At 38.6% G+C, this 24,114-nt stretch overlaps 2 protein-coding genes across 3 annotated transcripts in view; both read right to left on the bottom strand.

Moving 5' to 3' along the window:
• Positions 1 to 5,259: 5,259 nt before the first annotated feature.
• On the bottom strand, positions 5,260 to 6,584 carry LOC127180061 (uncharacterized). The gene is made up of 4 exons (XM_051133964.1): positions 6,432 to 6,584; positions 5,827 to 5,930; positions 5,659 to 5,730; positions 5,260 to 5,575 (listed from the first exon to the last, which is right to left on the bottom strand). The coding sequence occupies exons 1-4, from the start codon at positions 6,475 to 6,477 to the stop codon at positions 5,396 to 5,398; spliced, it is 402 nt and encodes a 133-aa protein (XP_050989921.1). The 5' UTR covers positions 6,478 to 6,584; the 3' UTR covers positions 5,260 to 5,395.
• Positions 6,585 to 15,265: 8,681 nt separating this feature from the next.
• stac (SH3 and cysteine rich domain) overlaps positions 15,266 to 24,114 on the bottom strand; it is a 32,329-nt gene continuing 23,480 nt past the window's right edge. For both annotated transcript variants that reach the window (XM_051133819.1, XM_051133820.1), the window contains 5 exons: positions 22,934 to 23,001; positions 21,539 to 21,633; positions 20,533 to 20,584; positions 17,073 to 17,210; positions 15,266 to 16,991 (listed from right to left, as the gene is read on the bottom strand). In XM_051133819.1, coding sequence (XP_050989776.1) covers positions 16,893 to 16,991; positions 17,073 to 17,210; positions 20,533 to 20,584; positions 21,539 to 21,633; positions 22,934 to 23,001 — 452 coding nt within the window. In that variant the 3' untranslated portion in view covers positions 15,266 to 16,892. The remainder of the gene's footprint in view (positions 16,992 to 17,072; positions 17,211 to 20,532; positions 20,585 to 21,538; positions 21,634 to 22,933; positions 23,002 to 24,114) is intronic.

The following is a 24,114-nucleotide window of genomic DNA, read 5'->3' as shown; positions in this document are numbered from 1 at the left end:
TTTTTTTTTTTTTAATGAGCTAGTAACAGTCAATGTAAATGTATCCCTTCAACAGCCATTGTCACAGTTGTTATTAACATAACTTTATCTTCAAACACGTTCTCTTTGGAGTTCCACCAGGGAAGATCTTGTGCAGTACGATGTCCCGATATCTCCATGCACGCTGAAGGCAGACCTTTCGAAAAGCCTCTATGAATTTGTAACAGACATGGTTTATCTTCTGTAGAAGAACAGGAAAAATTAGTAGAATAAAACTTCATGATTCAGAAGTCAGAAAACAGACTTAAATTTTGTTAGCCAAAAACTATATTTCATCATGTCTTTCACAAATGTAATTAAAATGATGCCCTTTCATGACACAAGCTGTTGAGTGAATAAATTCACATTGATGTTATTATTCCTCACTATTTTCGTATAATGCTCATTTGCTGTAAATGGCTAATCACGCAAACTTTACTCAAGATTATGGCTTTTGAGCTTGTTCTCAATTACTGTAAAGTAGGGTTTTTATTGTTATTCTGACTCATCATTATAATTATGTAAATGTCATGATGATTCTGTTTTAAAGCTGAAGTCAAAAGTTTACATACACCTTGCAGAATCTGCAAAAATGTTACTTTACCAAAATAAGATCAAAATGCATGTTATTTTTTTCATTCAGTACTGACCTGAATAAGATATGTCATATAAAAGACGTTTACATATAGTCCACAAGAGAAAATGATAGTTTAATTTATAAAAATGACCCCATTCAAAAGTTTACATACACTTGATAATCCACAGCTGTTTTTTTTTTGTGAAGTGATAGTCGTTCATGAGTCCCTTGTCCTGAACAGTTAAACTGCCCGCTGTACTTCAGAAAAGTCCCACAGATTCTTTGGTTTTTCAGCATTTCTGTGTATTTTAACTCTTTCCAATAATGACTATAATTCTGACAGCCAACTTTTCACATTGAGGAAAACTAAGAGACTCATATGTTCACTAACACTTCAGAATGCATTATGCATTTTGCATGATCCCTCTTCCTCTTTGGTAAAATAATTTACATTTCGTAGATTCTGCAAGATGTAAACTTTTGACTTCAACTGTATATGATGATACACTGTCATTAGAGACATCTGAAACATTTGTTGTTAGACAACAGATGTTAGATTACCTGTGTGATCTTTTGATGGAGCATCACCTTAGCCCGTTTTATAGCCTCTTGGCACACACAACAGAAGATGATGTTTGGCCGAGCATTCTGAATGTGAGGGATGGAGAATGAGGTCAAAAAAGAGAAATTTAAAAAAAAAAAATTTGTGAGTCTTATGCTAAATGGCTGTATTAATGAATGAGTATAAAGTGTTGTACATACCGGTAAGTCATTTCCATAGCCGTCCATCAAGCTGTTTGAGCTTTCAGAAGGTAAAGGCATCTCTGGATCCAACCAAACAGAAAGAGCTTCATTTTCACTCTTTACCAGGGCTTTTTAAGCAACAAAAATGATAGAATCATTATTTAATTCACATAAACTGAATGTTAATAAAGTTCTCATAACATAGTATTTATATCAAAGACTTATACTGCAATTGTATCTTACCTGAGCAAGAGATCAGAAAAACGAAATATACGATTGGTAACATGGTTTCAGATACTTTTTTAAAACATCAGGTACTGATACTATCTCAGTTTTTTCAGCTCACCAGCCTCTCTATCTCTCTCTCCCTCCCCTTCACTAAGAAAAGCCACAGCTGAGCAGTGTAGTGTGTACACCAACTGTGTGACACCATTGTAACCGAGTACACTACTATCTTATGAAAGTTTATGAAATCATACCACTGAAGTCGCTGCACTGTGAATAGTATGACATTTCTATCAAGCCATTGAAGTCACTGCAATTGGATTAATAATTCTTGCATGTGCAATAGTGTTTACAGGTACATCTCAATAAATTAGAATGTCGTGGAAAATTCAACTCAAATTGTGAAACTTGTGTATTAATTAAATTCATTGCACACAGACTGAAGTAGTTTAAGTCTTAGGTTCTTTTATTTGTGATGATTTTGGCTCACATTTAACAAAAACCCATCAATTCACTATCTCAACAAATTAGAATATGGTGACATGCCAATCAGCTAATCAACTCAAAACACCTGCAAAGTATTCCTGAGCCTTCAAAATGGTCTTTCAGTTTGGTTCACCAGGCTACACAATCATGGGGAAGACTGTTGATCTGACAGTTGTCCAGAAGACAATTATTGACACCCTTCACAAGGAGGGTAAGCCACAAACACTCATTGCCAAAGAAGCTGGCTGTTCACAGAGTGCTGTGTCCAAGCATGTTTAACAGAAAGTTGAGTGTGTTAGATCAGGTCCCCATGCCAGACAATTAGGATCCAGCCCCGGACACCAGATCCCGTCAGAAAATATCAGTCTTTCCGGTAACAGAACAACTAGTCAGCAAGCTGTAGTTACCCCAACCCCACAGTAGATGCAGGACTCTAACCCACAGTAGATGCGGGACTCTAACCCACAATAACAGCAGGTTTCTGTCAGTTATGAAGTTGACCGATGGAAGCCAGAGATGAGCAGAAGCAGGAGACGAAGTGATGATGGTAAAAAGGGTATAAAAGATTTTATTGAACAGTTTTAGTTGCGCATGTTTCAATGTTCAAACTTCGTCTGAGGAGTACAGCTCAAAGAAGAATGATATATCAAACGGATTCAACATCCCATAAACCTTGAATTCCCATAAACATCCCCGTTATCTATTTCTTAGACCAAACAATTCATGAAACCCCACAATCATGGAACTGAACAATAATGAAAATGCATAAGCAAGGAAAATAATAAGAAATATAAAATATAAAAACATATAAATGAATAATATATATGAATAAATGAATAAATGATAAATACTTAAATAATCAAATAAATAATTAAATATGAATTATGTGAATGATTAATGATTATTAAATGATTATGTAAATAAATGATTATAAATGAAATTAAAAACAAACATAAAATTTAAACACCACACAATAATTTGCATGTAAGGATCTAAGGATCCTTCAAGTGGAAGGAAAAAGTGTGGAAGAAAAAGATGAACAACCGACCGAGAGAACCGCAGCCTTGAGAGGCTTGTCAAGCAAAATCAATTCAAGAATTTGGGTGAACTTCACAAGGAATGGACTGAAGCTGGGGTCAAGGCATCAGGAGCCACCACACACAGACGTGTCAAGGAATTTGGCTACAGTTGTTGTATTCCTCTTGTTAAGCCACTGCTGAACCACAGACAACGTCAGAGGCGTCTTACCTGGGCTAAGGAGAAGAAGAAATGGACTGTTGCCCAGTGGTTCAAAGTCCTCTTTTCAGATGAGAGCAAGTTTTGTATTTCATTTGGAAAACAAGGTCCTAGAGTCTGGAGGAAGGGTGGAGAAGCTCATAGCAAGTTGCTTGGAGTCCAGTGTTAAGTTTCCACAGTCTGTGATGATTTGGGGTGCAATGTCATCTGCTGGTGTTGGTCCACTGTGTTTTTTGAAAACCAAAGTCACTGCACCCCTTTACCAACAAATTTTACAGCACATCATGATTTTGTTTTGCTGACCAGCTTTTTAAAGATGCTGATTTCATTTTCCAGCAGGATTTGGCACCTGCCCACACTGCCAAAAGCACCAAAAGTTGGTTAAATGACCATAGTGTGCTTGACTGGCCAGCAAACTCACCAGACCTGAACCTCAGAGAATCTATGGGGTATTGTCAAGAGGAAAATGAGAAACAAAAGACCAAAAAATGCAGATGAGCTGAAGGCCACTGTCAAAGAAACCTGGGCTTCCATACCACCTCAGCAGTGCCACAGACTGATCACCTCCATGCCACGTCGAATTGAGGCAGCAATTAAAGCAAAAGGAGCCCCTACCAAGTACTGAGTACATATACAGTGAATGAACATACTTTCCAGAAGGCCAACAATGGCCAATTCACTAAAAATGTTTTATTTTATTGGTCTTATTAAGTATTTTAATTTGTTAAGATAGTGAATTGGTGGGTTTTTGTTAAATGTGAGCAAAAATCATCACAATTAAAAGAACCAGTCTTAAACTACTTCAGTCTTAAAGACTTGAACTACTTCAGTCTGTGTGCACTGAATTTATTTAATACACGAGTTTCATAATTTGAGTTGAATTACTGAAATAAATGAACTTTTCCACAACATTCTAATTTATTGAGATACACCTGTATATCATAACATAAAAAACCTGCACTTAAAGTGTGCAGACTTTCTTTTTGTTTTCAGTGATGAAAAATGTGTTAGCTGTTTTTTTCACCTGGAGAGTTAAAGTGCTTACTCACGTCCTGTAAAGGAGCTGAGAGAAAGTTAAGCAATCCCACAATACCACCATGCTAAACGGCTGCTTTATCTTTTGTTGCATTGTTAGAGGCATTTGTTTGTTTTTTTCTTTTAGAAAAACTGTATTTACTGTTTTTCTTTTAGAAAAATGCAGCAGAAGCAATCCATGTATCCAATGAACAAAACAATACAAGAAGTGCATCCATTGCAGTGACATGTAAAATAGTAGATTAATATTTTTTACATTTTAAATGATAAAAGTTTAGGAGAAGCATGTTCATCTATCCTTATCAATCATGTAGTGTTACACTACACAAACAGCTGCTAACTTAACTAGCTGATGTAATGTTGATGAATGTGTTCACTGTATAAGTTACAGCTAAAACATTTGTGACTTTGGACCATAAAACCAGTATTAAGTACCACAGGTATATTTGTAGCAATAGCCAACAATACAATATATGGGTCAAAATTATCGGGGTTTAATGAAAAAAATCATTAGGGTATTAAGTAAAGATCATGATCCATGCAGATATTTTGTAAATTTCCTAGCGTAAATATATCAAACCTTAAATTTTGATTAGTAATAAGAACAGCATTTGGATAACTTTAAAGCCAATTTCTCAATATTTAGATTTTTTTTTTTTTTTTTTGCACCCTCAGATTCCAGATTTTTTAATAGTTGTATCTCGGCCAAATATAGTCTTAACGAACCATACTTCAATGGAAAGCTTATTTATTCAGCTTTCAGATGTATAAATAAAAAAAACTGACACTTATGACTGGTTTTGTGGTGCAGGGTCACATATATATACACACACAGTTATACCCATAGAAACAACTGGTTTGATATTTGCTCCCAAAATCACCTGTAGAGGACACTCTTGGTTATCCCAAGAAAACTGAAAACAAACTCACTACAACAGTACAACTGACAACTGTAACTTTATTGTCATGAAAAGCATATTTAAGCATTTAGAAATTGTTCTCCACTTACTCCAATCATATGTAACAATGTGATACCATAAAGGACAGTACAATTTTATGCTTGAAGCATTCACATTACTGTATTGTTTGCATGTACATACGTCTGCACATTTTTATATTGATACAGATGGTACTTGCTTTGTCTCCAGAGAGCAGCTCACTGATGATTTTGTTTTTAAATTTCTGCAATAATCTTGCACAACCTCTAATTTTTATTGTTTTACAAACTTTATCAAGCTGCCGATTTACCTCCTCCTGCAAAAAGACGAGAACAAATAAAGAACAAGGGAAAACATTTGTTAAAGTATGCTTAACGTGTCCAAATATGTTCTACAAACCTTAGAGGCTGTTTTTCCAATATATTTTATCACTGTTCTAAGGATGGTCTTACAAGCATTACATTTTATAATCTGATGGAGAGATAAACAGAGAAAGTAGAATATTGTTAATAGAACAAAATTAGTATTTTGCATTTTTCCTATGTGTAAGTGAATACACTATTCAACCTGTTTGTTCTCAGTTGCACTGTCACGATAACTGAACTCCAGCTCCTTCACAGGATTCGGATGATCAAAGTGCTGAGACATTCCCATCTGAACATCTGAAATGCCTGAACATCAGAATATGTTAAAACTTTGGCACATAAAGGGAGAAATGACACTTACATTCATATTAGTGAACACTACAGAATGTTATAGGAATTGACAGAGCAACAATTCAGTTTATTTGCATATATTTTATGGTGTATAAACCTATAGAGTTATTTCTAATTTGCCAAGACATTCTTTGTAATTCTTGTCTAATTATGAAAAGGATATATAAACTGTTGTTATTAAATAAGACTGAAATGACATTAATAACAACATGTAAAAGAACTGTGGAAAAGACCACATTTAAAAAATTACTAATGACACAAAATTTAAGAATGCGCTGATCTGTGACAAATCTCCTTTGACAGTTGCACAAGTGAAATGGTAATTGGAAGTATACCGTCATTAATTTTAATTTTTAAAATGATCTGACTACTACAGTTGACATCTGCCATTTTTATGTTCAGAATTCTGGGTTTTTATTTGTTATGAAACACTCTGAATAGAAGGACAAATCTCACCTGAACAGAGCAGAAGGGACGCCAGGAGAAAAGGTGATACTGTCATCTCTGTGTCAACGTGTTCAATGCTCAATACAGACAGGACACAGCTATTATGTCTGAATACTGAATACTTATATAGTAAATAAGGGAAGTTAGAGAGGAGGTTTCAATTGCTGACATACAACATCTTTATATACAATAGTGCTGTCAGCTTATTTTACACGAAACAGCTTTATACACTCACACTTCCAGCCCATTGTGTGCTTTTTTGTTTCAAACAATGCACTTGTAGTGGATTTCATATCATACAAGTATTTTTTTTATTGTACTTGAATATATATTTTTTAAAAAAAAGGTCCCTTAAGTGTGTTTAAAAAGAAGACGCTTTATTTAAAAAGTGCCCTTTTAGATAAATTATAGTAGATTTTAAATCATTGTTTTAATAATCTTAAAAAAAAACACTATAGCATGTGAAAAACTGGATTATAAATTAAACTGTAATGCACTTTTTCAATATTACGCTTAAAATTAATACTTTAAATGTATTAAATTTCACCTTCATTACAAATGCCTAATTGCAAACATTTAAATGAAACGTCTCAGTTACAACTGTAACTCTCGTTCCCTGAAGGAGGGAACGGAAACGTTACGTCAATACTGACGTATTTGGGGTCCTACTTGGGAGCCCAATCACCTCTGAGCTTAAGAAGAAAAAGCCAATGAAATTGGTGAGTGGAATTTGTATGCTAAGCCACTCTCCCGTACATACGGGTATATAAGGCGGCATGCATCTACTCACTCAGGTTTATGCTGAGGAGCCGAGAGACATCCCGGCATTCAGCGCAGTTCAGGATTGTGGGAGGAGGACGTAACGTCTCTGTTCCCTCCTTCAGGGAACAAGGGTTACAGTTGTAACCGAGATGTTCCCCTTCAGCCGTACTCTATGACGTTACATCAATACTGACGTATTTGGGGTCCCTCTGGAAAACGCCACAATCATGAACCGCATTACGTAGTTGAGGAACAAATGCTGACAGGCAAGCGTGTCAGGACAAATGAAGCTCAACACGTAATCTTCCCAACGCCCTGAAAGCCAGATAATGAGCCCACAGGGGAGCCAGGTATCTGAAGCAACCGTTGGGGGGGCGGAGCACAATGACGAAATTTAAAGCCATGTGGAGACTAGTACAATAAAATATCCTTTTTTTTTTTTAAAGATATTAGGGGGAACACGGTGAATAGCCGTGGAGAAATGCTAAGATATTATGCCACAAACAGGGGGCGAAGGAGACCGCTGTCGGAGCACAGTCACGGACTACTCTGCTCTAATCCAGATTGTGGGGCAGTGGAGGGCCCAGAGTTCACAGAGGGGAACAACTGGGAGAAGCGCACAGATCCGTAAGGAATGGCGCAGCAAGCCGACACCGAGCTGTCCTCCCGCCAATTACCCGCAACACACGGGAGGACACAGCTCAGCACAAGAAGAATCTTGCGCAGTGATGGGTGTCGCCCGGCCCACAGCTCCAAAATGTCTGCTAGAGAAATGCTGTGCACCACGCCTAGGAGGAATACTCTTCATAGAGTGGACTCGACTCCAAGGGGGCACAGCTCACCTAGGCACTAAGAAGCCGAGGTGAGGCCCAATTTCCACTCAATGGCCAACTTCTGCTTGAGGACAGCATTCCCTGTCTGCTGACCCGTAAGCAAACAAGAGCTGCTCAGAGCAACTAATGCTCTGGCTGCAGTCCAAACGTGTATAGCACGAACAGGACATAGGAACGCTAAGGCCAGGTCTGCCTCCTCCGGCGGCATTACTTGCAGGTCCACCACCTGAACCCAAAGGTGAGAGGTGGGAACCCTGGGCACATAACTAGACCGAGATCTCAAGAATACGTGAGAATAGCCGGACCAAATTTAAAGCACGTTCCAAAGAAAAAAGCATGCAGGTTCTCCACCCTCTTAATGGAAGTGAGCGTGATCAAGAGTGAGGTCTAAGCCACCGAATTTGTAGCTCGACTGATCCAAGCGGCTCAAAGGGAACACTCCGTAGACCTAAGAGGGTCACGGAGAGACCCAAAGAAGGAATAAGGTACAATCCTAGAGGGATTTATCCCCCTGCACCCTTCTAGAACCTGTCGGTCAGGTGATGCCTCCCTAGGGACAACCATCCACTGCATCGTTTTTATTTATTTTTTTTATATGCCGAGATGGCCATGATGAACATCCTTTGCTCTAACTGCAAGAAGGGAAGCACAACTCGGACCGAGCATCTCAGGTTAACTCGGTGAATAGAGCCCCATACAACAGAAAGACCTCACTTCAGAGCATATGCCTGCCTCATAGAGGGGGCACTAGCCTGAGTGATAATATCTACCACAGCCTGAGAGGGCCAGTGAGGTCTTACCGCGTCCCATATAGAAACCAGACACAGGTCCACAGATCGGGATGCGGGTGCCGGATTGTGCCCATTCTGAGAAGAAGGTTCTTCTTCAGGGGAAACTTCCTGGGAGGGGCTGTCATGAGGAGAAAGGGTGTCAGACACACCAGAGAACCTGCTACTCGTCCCCCCAATCTAGCACAGGGTTTGTGCACGGAAGCTTACTCCTGTTCGTAGACCCCAGGTCCGAGTCCTAGGTCAGGAACAAGCCAGCGGTAGGATGACTCAGAGGAAGCAAACAGGTTCACCCGAGTGTCGCTGAATCGACTCCAGATGAGCTGGAACCCAGGGTTGGAGTAGCCAATCTCGGGAAGTGTTGTTTTTTTTTTTTGTTTTTTTTTGCAGCTTGACTCAAATGAACAGCATGCAGCAATATAAGCCGCATAGACTCCAGAGTAGGAGACGGCGGGCGAGTTGCAACACGCTCACTTCCATTAAGAGGGTGGAGAACCTGCATAGACCACCACAGGGGTAGGTGTACACTACCGTGGCTATGGTGTCCAATGGACTAGCGTGCGCTTGTCCCGCAGCATCGGTAGGAACCGGCGGAGGGTAAGCACTACTAGCAACTTGAAACGACTAGTGTCGCTGCAGTCGAGGTCCTTCCCAGGAGCTTGAGGCTGCCTGCCCGTTGCAAATGACACCTCAGCTTGTGACGGAGGTTTCCGAGACGAATGCCTCGTGCCTCGACACCTGGTCTCACAGCTGCCCGTAGGAACACAGGGTCTGACCAGTGGCTGAGAAGGTGGCAACACTGAGGGGTTTCCAACCCAGAGTGTGCCATAGTGCCATGTCCATCTCGGAATCCAGTCGTATGGTCCGTGCTGCAGCGATCTTACATGGAACAGCTGAGCGGACAACCGCGGCTATGGCTGCCATATGTCTCAGGCCTCAGAACGTTTAGAGGGACCGCTGTCCTGTGACTGTAGAATCTGACAGTCACAGGACAGCTGACATTTCTCGACCGGATCCATTTACTCCATACCAAGAAAAGAGCTCAGGTTTTTTTTTTTTTTTAATCCTTTTCTCGGGTAGACCCGAAGTCCCTGTGGCTGAGGGAAGACCCGTACTGATACGTCTGACCCCTAAAGCAGGCCGGAAAATGATCTGCATCAGGGCAATCAGAGCATAACAGCACGCATCCTTCAGGTCGAAGCTGTAACCCAATCCTGGCGCTGAAGAACAGAAACATGCGGTTCTGTATCAACCACCCGAATGGTAGCTCGATTTTAGAGGGGACTGATTCGGAACTCAAGAACCAGGACAGGCCGAAGCCCGCAGCTTTTCTCGGATGTATGGACCGACCAAATCGACCAGCAAACAGGCAGTGTCTTTCCCAAGGGCATTCCTGGAGCAATCCTCTAATTGCTGGGTAGTCTGCTTTCAGGAAGCCCCGCTTCATGCAAGGCAACCCAATGGCAGACTGTGCCCCCCTAGGTGTGACCAGCTCAACACCCCCGAAGGGGAGAAGATTTCTGTGGGGCCACCGGGGTGCGCCTTCCGCAACAAGCAGATGAAAAACACGGCCCTTCCATGGGCACTCCAAGTTCTTTTGCTGCGTGAGAACTGTCCAAGACCGCTGGGATAAATCCTGGACAGTGTCGCTGAAGAGGCTGTCCTGAGAGACGGACACCAAGAAAGCGAGGTTTGTCAGTGTCACATATCTCTACTAGGTTCAGCCAGAATAACACTTTTAGGCCACAAAAATGGACATCACCTGACCGAGGGACTGCACCGAGACTTTTCTGCATCAACCTCGAGTCAGAACTTCCCTCGTGCACGATTTAGGGCGGAGGTGGCATGGCCTGCTGCACTGTGAGCCCCACTATACAGCCAGGGGTGGTAGACGCTTACAGGCTAAAGTGAGAAGCACGGACAGCCCACCCAGATGGCGGCGTTCGCGAGCACGAATATACCACAATCGCACACTCCACCGGAGGACGTGAACATGTTCTCAAGCCGCCTCAACCCACAAGGGAAGTGCGGGGGGAAGAGCCAAACATGTAGCTGAGCTCTTCATGAACGAAGAACGCAGCAAGAGCCGCCTCTGATGCCGGAACCAATTGTCAGACCCTGAATGCCCAGGGAAAGGTGGAGAACCCAACCTCCTGCTTGGCGGACGAGGCTGCCCAGGGGAACATGGTCGTCAACTTAGCCTCGGACCCCAGCTGTGCAGCCACCACAACAGGGAGCTGCTCAGCAGAATCTCCGGCATCAGAAGACAATAACCCCTCCACTGATGCAGCGATAGATGCCTTAACTTCCTCATGAGCACTAAACGAGACGCAAGGCTCGCACTAGGATGAACCGGCATCAACATTCAGAAACTCAACGGTAATACCCTGAGAGGAGCCAGACCTCCGCGGGGAATGACCCGATCGAGCAACGCAGACTATAAACCTCAGGTCTCCCATGCTTCCAGCCAATGCAGCCTCGGGAGTCCAGCGACCCGCAAAACTGGAAAGGGTAGAACGCAAAGGCAGCTTACATATTAATGTAAGCTTTGACCGAGCGCAATGATGGGCATGCCCATGCCGCATGAGCGCAAATGGCATCTCAACATGCATTTGTTTACATCCCAGACCTGTGAGACTGGAGTGGCTTAGCATACAAATTCCACTCGCCAATTTCATTGGCTTTTTCTTCTTAAACTCGGAGGTGATTGGGCTCCCAAGTAGGACCCCAAATACGTAAGTATTGATGTAACGTTGTACAGTACGACTGAAGGGGAACTAAGGTTGCAATAGAAACTCAATTCAGCATGTCCTGAGCCCCTTATTACATTCCCTTGAATTCTCTTAAAGGAAAGAAAGACAGAAAGAAAGAAAGAAAGAAATCTGGGAATTCTGGGAAGTTTAGTTTGTGAGTGAAGGTGGAGCCTGGCATATCCGTAACAATTTTTTCATTAGGGAATGCATGCTTCATACATTCATACCAGGTGTTTGTTAATTCAGTGTGTGTGTTTGTAAGTAAGATGAGTGTATAAGCACAAAAAAGAAAGTACAAAAACTGAAGAAAATAAATGGTGTAGAATTTACTTAAACTATTTTTCACAAAGAAATGGCAAGTATAAGATACTGAATTAAACATTACTTTTTTAAAGATTTTTTGGGGTTTTTTTTTGCCTTTATTATGATAGGACAGATCATAGCTGACAGTAAGCGAAGCGGGAGAAAGAGAAGGGGGTGGGATCGGGAAAGGTGTGCAGCCGGATTCGAACTCAGGACGCCCGCAGCACAACGCGCTGCCCACAAGGTTATCAGCGCCAAACATGACATTTTTTAGTAGCCATCTTTCTTATTTCTTTCTTTGAAAAAGAAAGCAAACAAAGTGACTCAACCTGCCTCCAAACAATACCTTCACATTGTGAAGCAGACACAGAGTCATTAGAACATTTATTTTATGTATGTAAATTCTCTAAAAAACTGACTTTGATTTCAAAATTGTAAAATATTTGTCCTTTTGTCAGAATTGTGATGTCAAATATTTGGTGAATAATATTGTGATTTTGGCCAATTATTTTATTCATAAATGCAGATTCTTTAATAACTCCAACTTTCTCACTTTTTCAGAAAGATTGAATGATCTTCTTCAAATCTTTAAAACTTATTCGTCATAAAAAAGCCCTTAAACTATGTAATCTTTTGAAGGTATTTTTTGGTGATTAAGCCCCTTGTATTGTGTTTTATTTTTATATTTATTTATTTTTGTATTTATTTTTCTCTCTGAATTTTCAAATTTGTTTATTGTGTTTATTTCTGTTATGCTGCTATTTGGACTTCTTGGAATTTTATTAAGATTTTTCTTATTGTTGTTTACTTGTTTTCTTGTATGTTACCTTCAAGCAAATAAAAAAACAATACCATCACATCCTCTTTTCATATGACTATTACATAAATATATAAATCACTTAATTCATTTATCACATAAACATCTCTTAAATAACACAAAGGAAGTCATTGCCATGACATGGAAATAGTAATGAATATTACTTAATCCGTATTTTTCTTCACTATTCCACATTCCATTGCAAACTAAATGAAATGAGTATGCATGCATGATTTTAGGTATTTAGTTTATTATCCACTGAAGAGACACTTTTTACTGTATTTTGCCTATGCTTTCAACTGTAAGATGTTATAATCCACATGGCTCCTAAACACTAGTTCATCTATGTTAACATTTTCCTCAAAGCATGAATAATATGTAATCTGCACACAAACACAGCCAAATGACTTTTATATTAGTGCATTCTCTCTGTAGAAACCCCAAATACTGCCTCTGGGGAATTTAATCATGTTTCGATCTCTGTCACCATCTTTTTTTCTTGGTTTGTTGACAATTGGACCAAAGATGCCCTGGAGAATTTATATTCCAGTGTCAGGACAAAACAACATAAAGGCGGAACTTGCACGGTGCATGTAAACGTGGTATTGTTTTGAACAGCACCGTGATCCCACGGAGACGTTCTACCTTTCTGTAATGAGCACTGTGTGTTTGCTGGGTGAACAACAACAGCTCAGACTTTTCCAGGCATCTGATCAAACTAATTAAGGAGGCCAACTCTATTACCAGATTCACTTCAGACTCGCTGACGGCAGTGACACGGAACAGGACGATGGCAAAACTGCAGTCAGTGATGAATAATGTCTGGACTCAGCTCATTTAGCCAATTCCACCTGCAGCCGTCAGACAGTCCAGCGCCTCCTTTTTTAGTGTAATGAAAGCATTATTATGGATTATGGACTATATATATTTTGGCCAGAAGCTATGGTTTAATGTTACACCCTTACAAACACAAGACAATGTGCAAATAATCAAAGTGAGAGACTTACTCCTTCTGGTGGAGCTTAATCACGAAGAGGGTGTTACTGATTCATCCGGAATAAGAGATAAAATGTATTGTTGTGTCTTTGGATGTCAGAATCAAAATGCAAATCATTTTTATAGAATAGTGACGTCAAAAACACCATTTGAAGCTAAATGCAGACGTTTGAAAGGACAGACTAATGGATGAAACCTGCTATGATTACTAGGGATGGGACGATACACCTACACCCCTGATTCGATACTATCACGATACTTGAGTGCCGATACAATATGTATTGTGATTTTTTTTTTTTAAGAATTTAAATTCTATAAGTATTGCAAATGATATTGCTATGTGTTGTGAACTTTGTTTTTTCTCTCTAGACTCTAGACCATGGGGAAAAAGTTGAAGGAAAGACAACTGCAGCGAAACATAGACAAATATTCTGCTACACTTTTTAGTCTACATTGCGTTAAACCTTTACGTGCAGAACTGGGATCGCTCTCGTAGTCTTTTAAATGGTTGAAATAGAGAAATCACTTTAATTTCTGAATAAATGTTTCCACACTTTGATTTTAAAGTGTGATGGTGCAGGCCATATATCTCTAGCTGTCTTTCCGTCCGCCATGTGCATTTTTCACTTTCTTGTGTTTGCTAGCATTTATAAGCAAGGACTAAAATAAAGCAATGTATTTAATATGAATTAAAGGGGTCCTATTATGCTTTTTCACTTTTTGAACTTTAGTCAGTGGGTGGTGTGTATCTTTGGGCATAAAAAAAAGATCTACAAAGTTACAAATCTCAAAGTCCACTCCAAGGGGAGATTTTTTGTTTTTAAAAAAATCCCTTTTCAAGAACTACAACGAACAGCTCTTTGGACTACAACTTTGTTTTCTGCATGCCATGATGTCACAACAAGGTCCATTAGAATATCATTAAATTAAATCCCGCCCACAGAAATTCCAATTGATGTTGGGGGGGAGGGCGGTGTGAGGATGAGGATGCAGCACGTAGAGCGGCTCAACGAATCGCAGCGCGTCGGGTATAAACAAAAGCATTGACTAGAGTAGCCGATTCAGAGCTGTAACGCGCCGCAGAGGTGTGCAGTACAGGGGGTTGAAACACACATGCCGAAGCAGCGGTCTACTCCGGTTGCCTACATTTACCTATTTTATCTCATTCGTCCTTTTTTCTCACAAATGCAAGTTTATATCTCGTATTTTGTACTTTATAACTCCATGTAACTCAACAATAGTGAGTTAGTTCATTCTAAGGAGAAAAAAAAAGCCAAAAGTGTGGAATATAAACTAAAAAGAGAGAATGAAGAGTTGAGATATAATCTCGGAATTGCGAGATTACAGTCAGAATTTTGAAATATAACCTTAAATGTACCCTTTTTATTCTTTTAATATGTGGTTTCCATAGTCACTCGAAAACTGTAACTTTCTGCCACCAGATAGGCGCCGCCCACAAAAACGTCATCACTGTTTGCAAACACCCAATTTGTCTATTGCGACGGTTTAGATTTTGGGGGGATTAAAAAGAAGTGAAAAATCTATCATTGTACGCTACAAATAAATACACAAATGCACAGGACAACAAACAGATCAATAAATAAACTTTAATTCTGTACATAAAGTATATACACAGCAATATCATGATGCTGTCCAATAAGCCAGCTTCATTTAGCTCAATATTATCAAAAGGCCAGACAAGATGAGTTAAATTATATATATGAGACATCTTATCAAGAGACAGATTATGTATCATTTAAATGAACAATACACAATGCCTATTCTTTCATGACTAGACTCAAATAAATAATAATAAAAAACATTAATTTAAAAGTCTTTACTGTAACCGTCTTCTTCAGTCATACCTGCTGTAATGGTGTTGCAATACATACATCTGCTTAATTTAGCTTTTTAATATTAAAAATTCAAAAATCAATGTTTGTCTAAAAAAACGCTTAATAATAAAAGATAATTAGTACAGATGACATGTAGCACAAATATGTTCAAGAGACATTTGAACACACTAGGACATTAAAAAAAAAGATGTGTCTGCTGAAACCCTTGTCCACATGCTTTTATCACAGGCGGTGGAGTGTGTTTGATCTAGAAATGTGTGTGTTCTGCTTTGAATTTGGATTAACATCTGAAAACAATGATTCTGACACGGCTGAGGTCTGTTCATTCCTGCTCTGTTCTCAGAAGCATGTGAAAAATAAAATTCTGGGAGTGGAAAGTAAATCCGAAGTATTACGAACAACAGAACACCTGCATATTTATTGGAAAGAATGGCTGAAAAAAAAAAAAATTTATTACATAGCATTAAACAGTTAATTGTATTTTATGGAAATATATGAAGCATTAAAATATGTTGTCTTAACAATTAAGATATTTCAAAAGAATGTGAGTTTTGATGCTATATTGAATAGTTGATAGTAAAAAGTGTTGTGGTTGACGACCCCCTATACTAACATTCAATAAATAAAATACAGAAAACACAATTCTCTCAGATGAGAAAGAAAACATGACACTGACATTCAGCAGTTAATGAAACACAAATACAATGGCCCCAAGAAGTATTTGGACATTTAAGCTAGACTTGAAAATGATTAGATATCAAAATATCAAACCAAGTGGCATTTATGGTAAAAGATAAAAATAGGTTTTAAATGATAACTAGCCCTCTGTTTTTGGGGGAAAAGGGTAATACAAGACTTCTTCACCTTAAAAATGGCTGTCAAAAGCAAAAAGCTAAAAAAAGCACATCGCATTTTGTGAGCAAGTGTGATGTATTAGAGGAAATCAGGCACTATTTTTGGAATCACCACTTTAACTTAGTAAGAAACAAGTATTGGATTTAATTTCATTCACAAAAAATGGCTTAGAAAAGTAACGCAAGTTCTGAGAAAAGCTCTGGCAACATTTGTTTGCAGATGGTTTTGTTTTTAGTTAATGAAATTAACTAAATCTATACATTTTTAGGTGCAACTTAGATGTCCAAATACTCTTTGGAGTCATTGTACATTCTTCCCTTGTCACTGAGGGAGACAGGGGTTAAAACAGGGCTGTTCTGATCCATCCTGATGAGCCCTCCCGTGTCTGGTCACCCTACAGGTGGATTCACAGATCATTCAAACAGTCACAGAGGCAGCGCTGGACTCATCGCCGTGGAAGGTCTTTCCTTTTCTTTAAACTAACCATCTCTTTTCTGATCTTTCACTTCATATATTCTCTAGGACGTCACAGGGCACGAATCCTCTCTTTTTCCCGCTGGCTACTCTGATGAAGCCATTGTGTTCATCCTCACCGCTGACACAAATCTGAAAGTGTGTCGATACAGTAGTATTATCAAGCTGGCGAGAATCCAAGTCAGAAATTATTGTATGCTTAAATGTACTCACTTGTCCCTCCTTCAGGGTGATCTGCCCTTGCTCCTTACAGCCAATAAAGGTTCGGTTACATCTGAACACCCTGTCACCCGCCCTCACCTGATGCGCAAAGGATGCTGGGAAATAACCTATTCTATCTTCAATCACACCCTAGAAATGTTAGCAAAATACACAAGAACAAATATGTAAACCCACAAACACTCTTAAAGAGATCTTTATCCAAAAATGAAAATTCTGTAATTAATTAGTCACCCTCATGTCGTTCCAAACCTGTAAGACCTTTGGTCATCTTTGGAACACAAATCAAGACATTTTTGATAAAATCTGAGAGCTTTCTGACCCTGCATAGACAGCAACACAGCTGTCTTGTTCAAGGCCCAGAATTGTGGTAAGGATGCATGTGCATTCCTCTGCTTGTATACAAGGCGCACAGCAAGCTCTCGGATTTCATCAAAAACATCTTCATTTGTGTTCCAAAGATGGACGAACGTCTTATGAGTTTGGGACAAGCTGAGGGTGAGCAATTAATGACAGAATGTTAGTTTCTGGGTGAACTATCCCTTTAAAATATACAGTGGCATGCGAAAGTTTGGGAACCGCTTGCAGAATCTGTGAAAATGTTAATTTTAACAAAATAAGAGAGATCATACAAAATGCATGTTTTTTTTTTATTTAATACTGTTCTGAGTAAGATATTTTACATAAATATATTTATATATAGCCCACAAGACCAAAAAAAGCTGAAATTATTAGAATAACCCCCTTCAAAAGTTTGGGAACCCTTGGTTCTTAATACTGTGTGTGGTTACCTGGATGATCTACACCTGTTTTTTTTGTTTTGTGAAGGTTGTTCATGAGTCACTTGTTTGCTCTGAACCATTAAACTGAGCACTGGTTGTCAGCATCCTTTGCATAATTGAAACCTTTCCGGGGGGTGAGAACTTTTGAACAGTGCTAAGATGTCCAAATTTTTATTATTTTGTTTAAATATCATTTTTTTCAAGATACTTGCATGTTTCCCGGAAGACAAATTAAATACAATTTACATTATTTTCAAATTCAAAAAGCTTTCTCCCGCCGGCTTTTAATGCATCACGTTTCCTTCTGGAGCATCAGTGAATGTTTAAACCTTTTTTAATAGTTGTGTTTGAGTACCTCAGTTGTCCTCAATGTGAAAAGATGGATCTCAAAATCATACAGTCACTGCTGGAAAGGGTTCAAATATGCAAAAGATGCTGAAAAACTGAAGAATCTGCAGGACCTGGATTTTTCTGAAAAACAGTGCTCAGTTGAACTGTTCAGAACAAATAAGGGACACAAAACTGTTATACAACATCAAACTTTGGACTGGAAAATAGCACACATGTACCATAAAGTACATATAGACTTCATTTATTTTTTATGGTGCTTTTGTGTCCTTTTTAAGCTTGAAAGCTTCAGTCCTCATAAATTTGTAATTGCTTGGACAAGCACTGAAAATGGCTTTCACATTTTCTCCTTTTGACTCATCGCTAAGAATTTCTACACATTCAATTTTGAATTACTTCAAAGGAGCCAACCAAATATCAAGCTGGCCATGTATAGGTGGTGAACTTCATTATAAATAGTATTATAGCGCTATAAAGTTAGAAAAAACATCATGTAGAATTATGTATTTCTGAATTACTATTTGCGAGCAAATACTCTTTGTCCAGATTTTTTCCCTGATTTATAGTCTGGAGGAGTCAATGCTGGTTGCTCAAAGTCAGAGCCAGTCTGCAAATTTTCTAGCTTTAGACTGTAGATTTGTTCAGACTGTCAGTCCAAATCCAATTTCTGTGCATATCCGATTGTAATCTGATCATATTTAGAAAGTGGGTATGCCAAAAAAAAGCTACATTTCAAGCTACATTCATATATAGTTTGAAATTCTATTCACATAGAAATCTATTCACAACTCAATAGATTTGCCTAGATGTGCCTTACAGACAGCAGCATGGAATAAAGCAGCGCATTCCAGCTTCCCAATTTTCTGCTGCCTCATAAAACGTAATGTTAAAACATAAAACATTGCAAATTGCAGATCTGTATTGCAAACTATATTGCTGTTGTTGTTTTCAGCATAGCTATACCAACTCAACGTCATTGCAATAGAAACTAATGCATACAGTAAAACGAAAGAGCACCACAGCATGGGCGGCGCTAGGGAAGGGCTAGCACAGGGGTGCCCAAACTCAGTCCTGGAGGGCTGGTGTCAGCAGAGTTTAGCTTCAACTTGCCTCAACACACCTGCCAGGAAGTTTCTAACATGCATAATAAGAGCTTGATTAGCTGATTCAGGTGTGTCTAATTGGGGCTTGAGCTAAACTCTACAGGACAATTCTGCAATTTCTACAAAGGGGAAAAAAACCCACCCCTGGAATGCAGGGCCCAAGTGAATATGCTGTCCAGGGGGGTCCCATAAACCGTTATGGCAACCCTGACCACAGACACTTAAATTGGATCTGAACAGCTGTAATATACAGTGGTGACAGACAGTCATTTAAATTAGATCCCAATTAGATACACAAAAATAGGTTTTGGACTGACATTTGGAAGAAGGCTAAAAAATTCCATCCAGTCAGAGGGATATCAAACATGTTTTATATTTTTGAACCAACACATTATTCTGAACATTTATTTTTGAGTTTATTGTGTTCAAAATGACTATTAAGTCTGGTTATGTGTGATCCTCAGTTGTTTAGTGTGTGATGCCCAGTTTCTCTCTATATCCATATACAAAGTTGCCAAGTACATGATGCCTAGTAAAATCAGTTCAGATTTTAAAAGTCGTGTAGCGTTTTCCAGCTTTTAGTAATGTAGATTCACATTTTGGAGAGAAAAATGTGTTTAACCATTAAAGGGCCAATTTTACTAAACAGGGCAAATTAACACAGGCCCGCAACTCAAAAACAGCGCAGATGGGAGGGAAAATTTCGGTGGCTGATTTAATAACAATGCACAAATTAAAGAACAATGACGCAACATCTCATTTACATATTGACCAAGGCAATATACCAAGCACAGCGCAAATTAGTTTAGTCGCAAATAAAAAAATAAAGAAGCCACAGTATGTTGAAAAGAACTGAAGATTTGCTGGAAGTTTTAGTCACTGCTATTGCGTGACTCCTAGTTGAGAGTTCCAAGTCGTCTTTTATTTCCTGAAGCAAACTAAAAATGACATGGCTTGGCAAATGATATGTTCGTATAATGTGGTTTTCTGGCATTCCAAAATCCAAATAAATTAATACATGTTGAAAAAATCCTCTCTCTTCTAGGTCTAAGGTCAGGCGCAAGAATAACCGCATTTTCAGAGCTAATTCTTCACTGCATGTTTAAAACCTGACAGTACAATTTTAACGCCAAAAGACCCTTTGCCCTGGTGCAAGTTGTTAGCAAAACTGTCCCAAAGTCTTTTTTCATCAAACATTCTGTAAATCTGTAATAATTTTACCTTCCACCAGTCATCATTGGAATCATCTGCCAAGATTATTCGATCTCCGGGTCTGTAGGGAGAAAGGAACACATTAGGACAAATTAAGACATTACATCCCCTTTCAATAGTAGGAAATTAGTTTTAGAAATGATTTATGATTGAAAGCTTTGATGAGACTCTTCTGAAATTTTGCGATAGCTTCATTTCATTACATTAAGCCGAAATGAAACTGCGCATGCAAAGAAATTCAAAGTCAACAGTCATCTGCAGCCTTCCTGCTGAGGTTCTAAGAACCTGAATCAAAAGAAATGAAAGTGCTGCCGTGTAAATGATTGTAAGGGGAAATGTGTGTGCAATCAGAATCAGTATCAGCAGGGACAATAACACAGCGGTCACAGTGAAAGTACCAGACCAAGCTGTACAAACTCTATAAATGTAACCTCTGGGAAATCCACAGGTTTATAGGTTCATCTGTTATGTTATAATTTATTACTAAAACAAAAACCCGGTCCTGTTATCATTTTCGTACCAAAATCTGAAGTATTTTTGTAAGTTCAAAGCCCAGTGTGACCGAACCTTAATCACAAGGTCAGCATCTATTTAAACAAGCATTTATTAACAGAAACAATATAAAAGCAGAAAACAGACAATCTAAAACTTTTAAAACACTTTGCCATCAATATTCATGTTTATACAAGAGTGTGCACACAATGTGCTCTGCATATTAAGAAACCCTGAGCTGACCGTTATCATCAGGAAATTGTCCAGCAGACAGCGAAGAGCCTCCCTATGCCGACTAATTGCATATCCCGTTGAGGATATATTGGGTGGGAATAGGGAAAATCAGCCGTGACACTGAATAACTTAGTCCTGCTCTGTGTGTGTGCGTATCAGTGTGAACTCATTATAGCTGTTATCAAGTAAAATACTATTATCTGCTGTTGATGCCACAAAATAAATACAGGAAAGGAATAAAACAGCAGCTTGTGTCTGTTTTAAAAGCTAAAAAATGTATTCCTCTCACCTCATTTCTAGGTCTTGGTTGTCTTGGGGGGTAAATTCGAACAAAGCCACATAAGTGTTGAGCTGCAAAGGGTCCCTCTTCAGCTCTCTGTTTGACTATATTTTGAACATACAGGGATAAACAGGAAGAGACTATTACAAATTACATCACAAATCAACGGAAATTATGCTGAAAATATGTGGAGGGGAGCGCAGGGCTAGTTACTCTCTTTTACTCCAGAGGATATTTCTCAACTGATATAAAGTTATAAATACAAACCTTTATGTAAAAAATACAATTCAGAATTCAATTTGATTGCATGTTTCTGTTTTTAATGTAATGCAATTAAAGGATTTTTTTTTTTTTCTTAGCCAGGAAGATACAGTTATAGTTAAAAACTGATTCCACAATCCAAACATTACTGGGATTTAAATACTGGCTATGGTGGGGGTGTTACTTAAATTTGGACTTTTTCCACCAGCTCCTGGGAAATTGTGAATCCAAGCAGGCGCACACACATTCAACTGGCCTAAGAATAGTTCAGATGTGATTAAATCCTGACTGTGAATCATGAGTGAATGAAGTGAAGCTATCTGCCTCGTATCAATGTCAGAAAGAATCGACACAACACAATTAAAATTCTGACTAAGCATCATTATAAAAAGCATCATTTCCCTCTGGCTTAAAAATATCATGACCTCTGTCTCAAGCAATGGTGCTACACAGCAGAAACTGCTTTAAAAAAAAAAAAAGGTTTATTTTCAGAAGAAAACAAACAAGGGAAACCAGGATTAGTTGTTAAGACGTTTGTCTAAAACTCAGTAGCTGTAAGGTTTTTAGTCAGTAATGTTAAGAACAATTATTCACATATAAAAATAACTGTTTTCTATTTTAATATGGATGGAAAAACTAATTGTTCTTATTTAACACATCTCTTTATGTTGAAAACAGTTATTTTGCTTAACAGTAATTGAAATATTTTGTAACAATAAAAAAGCAAAGAAAACAGAAATAATTACTTTATTCAACAATTTCTTCTATGAAGAGAAGAAATTGTTGAACAAAGTTGTTATTTTTGTTTTCTTTGCAAACAAAAAGTATTATTGTAGCTTCATACCACTACAGTTGAACCACTGATGTCACATGGATTATTGTAATGATGTCCTTACTAACTTTCTGGGCCTTGAATGTGTCAGTTGCATTGCTGTCTATGCAGGGTCAGAAAGCTCTCAGATTTCATCAAAAACATCTTAATTTGTGCTCCAAAGATGAACGAAGGTCTTACAGGTTTGAAATGACATGAGGGTGAGTAATTAATGACACAATGTTCATTTTTGGGTTAACTATTGCCTTAAGACATGTGCCTATATTGACTGACCATGGCTTAATAATCAAGAGAGATGTTGTGATGCTTACAGGTGATTCTTCTGATTTCCTTTCAGCAATATGAAAATGTTCTGTTCCATTCTCCAAGGGCATAAAAACTAAAACACACAACACAAGAAAAATCAATGAGTGAATCATAGTAGAATAAACCTTGCTTGTTTTCTTTTCATTGCATGAGTTTAAAATAATGATGCAGTTGTAGTGGGTCCTTGTTCAGAGTGGTGAACTGATTACCCAAAAATACCACAGTTTCTCGGTCATGCTGGCACCTATGTGGCACCAGAGAATACATATCCATCTCTCTTCCCAGCACACACAGTCATGGGCACATGAATTCACTAAAGCTGGGGTCAGTCTGTGATCAACCAGAGGCCAACCTGATCAAGGTGATTAATCTCCCTGATACTATCACACAATCCATCTAATACAATGTATTATGTTATCTAAAGCGGTAATAAGTGTGAACAATGTGTCTGATCAGAAGCTGGCAGTCTGTAGTTAAAAGCGGGACTGTGGGATAGATGATGAGATTCACATGAGTTTTATCATAGCTGGGGTGATTTTAGGTGTACTTTGACAATAAATAGTGCTTATAAATAAATACATTTATTTTATTAGGAAATTGCAGAATTTAAAAAAAGTATTTTTTTAAATTTAAAGGAGAACTCCACTTCCAGAACAACAATTTACAATAATTTACTCACCCCCTTGTCATCCAAGATGTTCATGTCTTTCTGTCTTCAGTCGTAAAGAAATTATGAGGAAAACATTTCAGGATTTTTCCCCATATAATGGGCTTCATTGATGCCCCAAATTTAAACTTCCAAAATGTAGTTTAAATGCAGCTTCAAAGGGCTCTAAACGTTCCCAGCCGAGAAAGAAGGGTCTTATCTAGTGAAACAATCGGTCATTTTTTTTGAAAAATAAAAATAAAAAGTTCGTGTAGCACAGGCTCTGGGATGCGCGTCCACGATGCTACGAATTGGTGATGGGTCGTTCTTGAATGATTCTTTCATTTTGAATGAATTTTTAATGTGACTCTGGAAGAACGAGTCGTCTCGGCGAGTGATTTGTTCAGTCGCACATGCGCAACATCCTATTAGGTTCTGTACTGGAATTAGTTCACCTGTTTCAAGTCTTCAGGTTTTTCGAGTTGTTCGTTCATCTTATGGAATGTCCCGTGATGAACGAACGACTCAAACCCTCATAGG

The sequence above is a fragment of the Labeo rohita genome, chromosome 17, assembly GCF_022985175.1.
Source record: "Labeo rohita strain BAU-BD-2019 chromosome 17, IGBB_LRoh.1.0, whole genome shotgun sequence".
NCBI lineage: Eukaryota > Metazoa > Chordata > Actinopteri > Cypriniformes > Cyprinidae > Labeo > Labeo rohita.
The sequence above is the reverse complement of the archived record's forward strand: the minus strand, read 5'-3'. Positions and strand labels throughout refer to the sequence as shown.